The sequence below is a fragment of the Morone saxatilis genome, unplaced genomic scaffold (assembly GCF_004916995.1).
Source record: "Morone saxatilis isolate NCDOM2014 unplaced genomic scaffold, NCSU_SB_2.0 Contig18, whole genome shotgun sequence".
NCBI classification, from domain to species: Eukaryota; Metazoa; Chordata; class Actinopteri; family Moronidae; genus Morone; species Morone saxatilis.
The window spans coordinates 1,634,706-1,640,212 of record NW_023339740.1 but is presented as its reverse complement, the minus strand read 5'-3'; the positions used below and the strand labels follow the sequence as shown (position 1 = coordinate 1,640,212).

General features: G+C 40.0%; 1 protein-coding gene across 1 annotated transcript in view; it reads right to left on the bottom strand.

The window, feature by feature from the left end:
- LOC118328065 (LIM/homeobox protein LMX-1.2-like) overlaps positions 1-4,763 on the bottom strand; it is a 48,064-nt gene extending 43,301 nt beyond the window's left edge. The window contains exons 1-2 of the mRNA XM_035661669.1: positions 4,697-4,763; positions 2,686-2,872 (exon numbers count right to left, since the gene is read on the bottom strand). Of these exons, the coding sequence (XP_035517562.1) occupies positions 2,686-2,872; positions 4,697-4,763 (254 nt within the window). The remainder of the gene's footprint in view (positions 1-2,685; positions 2,873-4,696) is intronic.
- Positions 4,764-5,507: the final 744 nt, after the last annotated feature.

The following is a 5,507-nucleotide window of genomic DNA, read 5'->3' as shown; positions in this document are numbered from 1 at the left end:
TTCTGACTGGAGGGGAGCTTTAAGATTTTAAGATGATATTAAAGAAATAACAAACTGAAACATCAACAAATAAGCAACCTCACTATAAAAAGGTTTCAGAATCTCTGCCACAGCTAATGAGGTCAATCTCTGTACATGCTGGCCCTGCACTACGAAGTTCACTGTTCTTGCTGAATGTCTCCGCAGTGTAATGTTATGCAAGGTGCATGTCGTCCATTGTAGTGGAGCAGACCTCCAGTGTGCAGTAGTGACACATGGCAGTGAGCGTTTAAAGTTCGATGATTGGACAAAGGCTCTTTAAGAAGAGCAGACAGGCTCACAGAGGAACCCAGCAGAGAGATGATCAGAGAGACGGGCCGCTGTCAGCGCGCTGCCCAAGCTGTCTGGAGACAAACCTCAATACAACAGGCGAGACCACCCAGCTGAAGGGTACCCCCTCCAACAGCACAGGACTGTTAAACCACATCAAACACAGCAAGCTGCTATCTGCAAAGATTTCTGGTTAGTGTGATCGCACACACCTTTTTATTCTCCTACTCTGTTTTTGCTCACATGTATCACAAACAATTATTGTCATTAATATGCTTTTCCTATATTGAGTTTCTTGTGTTGTGTGTAATAAAATTTGCACTTTTGAAAGGCCCTTTTGATACACATCTTCTCCCACAGTTTGCTACCAAAACTGTTCACATGTGCAATCAGGATTTTTCTTCTTTTTAGTGAGTCACATCAGATCAGCTCTTCTGGCTTTTATAATTTAGCCAAGTTCAGCAATATTTCCACCTATGATTATATTAGCGCATAGATCACCTAAATTATTCAATATAATTATATGAAATCTTATCATTTACAGAATACTGACCTACTACTAATTACCAAAGTAAAATGTTTCTGCATTGTATTTAACAAATATGTTATAGGGCTATTACATTATTGTCTTGTATTAATTTATAAGAAAATTAAAAAAAGATAGAAATTAAAAATAAACTGGAGTCTGCTCTTGCCACTCACTTAAAGGAGCCAATTCGTTCACAAAGACACATCACTATAGCTGGGTGCTATGACATTTCTTATTAATTGTTATACTCTTTGACTTGCGCAATAAAGTCTGTGGAGGCACACTCAGTCCTATTGTGTGATAACCTGCAACTGTGCACAACCTCATTCTGATGACCTGCAGCCTGTTCCACCAGCTGTGAGTAAGTTCAAACTTAGCCTGGTTATAATGTAAATTATCAGTTGTGATTTATGCATTACTAAAACAAAAGCAGTTGCATCGCGGAGAAAAACTAGTAACAACTAAATAGTTACACATCCTCTTGGCTGGTGTAAATTATAAAAATGGCATAGAATAAAAAAATCATCATGAAATGAAACAATTAGGAAATTAACATAATAGCCTGAATAATGCCAACTTTACCCATTATTTTAGTGTAGTGGTTTTAATCCTAAAATCCTCATTTCAATAATGTAATGTTGCATAGCAAGTCTGTCTCTTGTTTCAACTGTTTATTGCTGAAACTGGAAGCATTTAGACCAGTACAGACCCTGGTTGGTTGGTTACCACTGATTCATACATGTTGGTAATTAAGATTCATTAACTGCATTTTACAACATAATAATATATAAAACATATACATCATATAATCATCATCATATAATATTTACATCATTATAAAAGAATTTAGTCAGAATTTTCTAAAAGGGGGTAAGGGGTGTGCTGGGGAACCAGGACTCATGATTTTCTGGCCCACACTGTGTGTATAATAATATAGGTCTATATTCTGCTAGTAAAAACGTTTTATGGAGGGTAAAAACAGTGTGTGCACTATACCACAGCTTTCAGGGGAGCTCACCTTTTCGGCTGTTGCAGGGGGATATATTTTCTGATCTGAAGTTAATGATATTGGAGCTTCAGTGGTGATGGCAAGAATAAAATTATCCTTAGTTGGGTTAGCATTAGTGATGTGTCACCCTCTGGAATTGTATGTTTACACATAATCCAAAAATAGAAATGCATGGCAGAAATAGCATATTGCAGTCCACCCAGGAAGTCCCTCCAATTAACACAAATTCAACCAATCCCTGCCTCACTGAAAAAGGTTTCCTTCAATTTTTAATAAATTACTTCATTTTCTCCTGCAATTTCATTGCAAAAAAAAATAAAAAATAACCAAAACATCTCAACATGCATCGCAATTGTCTAGAAAAAAAGAAACGGACATTTTATCCCCAGGGATTATGGGATTGTTGCGGCCTAAAATGATATTGTCAGTATTTTAGAGAAATCACGTTTTCAGGGGAGCTCGTAACTTATGAAGAGGTGCTGAGCTCCCCCTGGCTCCCCTGTAGTTGGCACCTTGAGTAAACCCTGGGAGATTTCATGATGTCATATAGAAATCTTTCTCATCTTTCTTAAATCATTATCATTAAAATGCATTTTTTGCCACACCTCTGCGACCCTACTTGAACACTAGGGACATCGTTTAACTCGAAACACTAATAAATTGTGACTAAATTAACAAAGGCACGGCTATAACGACAGCAACGGCTTCAACGTGGTTTGTTTTTTGGCTTTTTTAATAATAGGCTGCTAACATTTTCCCTCCACCACCAGCGAACACATTCCGCCGTGAATGGCCCACTGAGCCCCAGCAGCAGGTGTAAGAAGGAGCACGGTCTCACCGCTGGTAGTCGGCCCTGCAGTACAGTCTGGACTCTCTGCAGTAGCAGGTGGCGGTGAGCGGCTGCTGGCACGCGGCGCACTGCAGGCAGTCCTCGTGCCAGGACGCGTCGTTGACCCGCATCAGGAAGCGGTCCGAGATGATCCGCGTGCAGCCCTCGCACACGGCCTGCTGGGGGGAGTCAGCACCTGAGAGTGAGAGGGGGGGGGGACCGGTTGCTTTAATGTAACAGCAGAGAGGAGGACAAACCTTCAAAGCGTGGTCTTATGTGCACGTGCGCTGCATTATATACAGCACGAGGTGTATTCTGAGGGTCCGTTTTAAAAGGTAAAAGGTATAAAACTAACCAAACTGAGTGTGAACCCTGGCTGCAGAGGTCCTGGATTCGAGTCTAATTTGTGGCACTTAGCTCGCTCTCATCCCCTCTCTCACCCCCTCCCCTGTCCTCTCCAATTAAACCTAAAGATATAGAAATATAGGCCTACTACTGAGCCCCCCCTCTAACATGATTAGATAAACCATTAATTCATAAAAAATACTGAATCTTACAATGACTGTCCTTTGTTACTAGGATTTAGTACATGGTTATCTAACCAATTGGTTGTTTTATCTGCTAATAATAAATGGAATGTGTTCTTCATAACTAATAAATAGGCTATAAATAATGCTGGCTATTCAAATGAAAGCAAAAGCCATAACTGTCATGCATTTAGCATTTGGTATAACGTCATTGTATAGATTTTATATTATATACATTTATCTCCGGATTTGATTTGTTTCTCTTTATGATATTTTTTATTTCTCCTTTATTTGCTTGTTTGTATATTGACTTGTTTGTTGGTTTGTATATGTTTGTTTAAACCGCATTGGTATTCATTAGTTGTATCATAGTATTATTAAATTAATTGAATTAGTACAAAAATATACAAGACTCAGTTTTATCAGGGAGGAGAAATGGGGACTGGTCTATTTCTTGGGTAGGAGAACTCAGTGCTCACACTGAGCTCTGAGGATCAGGCTATCGAGAGTAACATGGAGAGTCCCAATTTGTGAAAAGGGCTGTTTTTAAAATGTCCGTTAGCTCAACAAACTGAGGCCGGCATTTCAGACAAAGATCTGCAGTCACCAACAAATAAAACTTAACTGTGTCTGTGAGTATTTTACATTTTTTTTAAGTGTTTCACAGAGAGAGAAACAAAAACTCATACAAAGCCCCAACAGAGGCTTTCACCTCGAATTTCCCCTTGACTGTGTCATGCAGTAAATAAAAGGAACAATAGGCTACAGAACCTGATATTTACCCATCCGCTTTATATTTCCCCCTCATTTCTTTCTTGCTCTCCTTTATAATATAATGAGGAGCAACATCACAAATGTGCACCAATGTGGCCTTTATGTGGCCAGTCTCATCAGTCATCGTCAATATCAGTCACTATGGCGACATCAAACATCAGTTATTATATTTCACTATAAGCATTCATTTACACCTGAGAACACTTCCTAATTCCATTTGTAAGAATGAATTAACACGCTCCATGCAGTTTAAAGTAGAGGAGTGTATGAACAGTAAAAACTGAATTTATTTGGAATTATTCTGTATTTAAACAGGCATAATTCCAACAAAACAATAACTCCTACACAGTATTGTTTTTATTGAGATGGTATATGATAATAGTCCTTAATCATACTCTATATCCTTACTCAAATGCATTTTTCCACTTTTAACAGTGTGGCCTTGATTTAAAAATCAGAGACATTTAACATTAGAAAAAAAGAAAACAGTAAAACAATATACCCTAAATATAACATTTAATTATATAAATAAAAACAATATTTGTGAACTGGGTTCTAGCAATGGCGGGTAGAAATTAATAAATAAAAAAAACAGGGAATTCAAGGGAAAATTAGACCCAGAAAAAAACATTTTCAAATAAACGTTACACTTTTTCAAACCTTAAACTGAATTCTGTTCACACTGATCTCAAACCGGATTCAGCACGAGAGAAACTCACCGTTAAGAACGTCCAGACAGCTCGCATCAGTCCGCAGACGGTCCTCTATCTTAATGTCGTTCAGCATCTTTAAACCGCTCCCTGCAGCACCGTCAGATCCCGGACTGTGTGTGCTCGCTGATCCTCTACAGCCTGCGACAGCAAGGGGTAAAACCAGTGCGTAAAATCCGCAAAGTTGAAACCAAGTTTCCAAGAAAGACCCGCAGAGGAGGAAAACCATCAGCTGATGTAAATCCAGAGGCGCGGAGTGAAAAGGGTCCGCGAGTCCTGAACTCGATGTGCCATCCTGAGCTCGAGACTCCCTCTCAAAGAGGGAGCAGTGGAAACAGAAACCCTCCTCCTCCCCCTCCCGCCCCAGCCCTCCACAGACCACTTTCTCCACGCGCTGCAGTCTGGATGGATTCCGCCTCCCGAGGGCTGCACAGTGGTCGCGTCCTGGGAGGGCTGGCCTGTTAGAAAACCAGATATCCGACCAATGTACTTCAGCAGGGAACTGAAACGTGATGGTTTTAAAGAACCCCTTTCACACCGTTAATGCCTCCTTTAAAACGTTGTCCTCCAGCAGGGCCTTGATTGACATATATAGAGGGGTGCAATTATTATCTTGCCTCTACACGATCGGCTTCCCCAAACATGATTTTCTTCAGTTTCGTCAATTACACTAATTTTAGGCACTCTTTCAAAATACAACGGAATAATCTCTTCTTTCCTGCCATGGGGCACACAGAACTCTCAACCACTCAATCCATGGGGGTAGATTCCAGCAAAGGTGGCAATGGAGGAAACTGTAAAGGGCCGGTGTTCTGGAAAC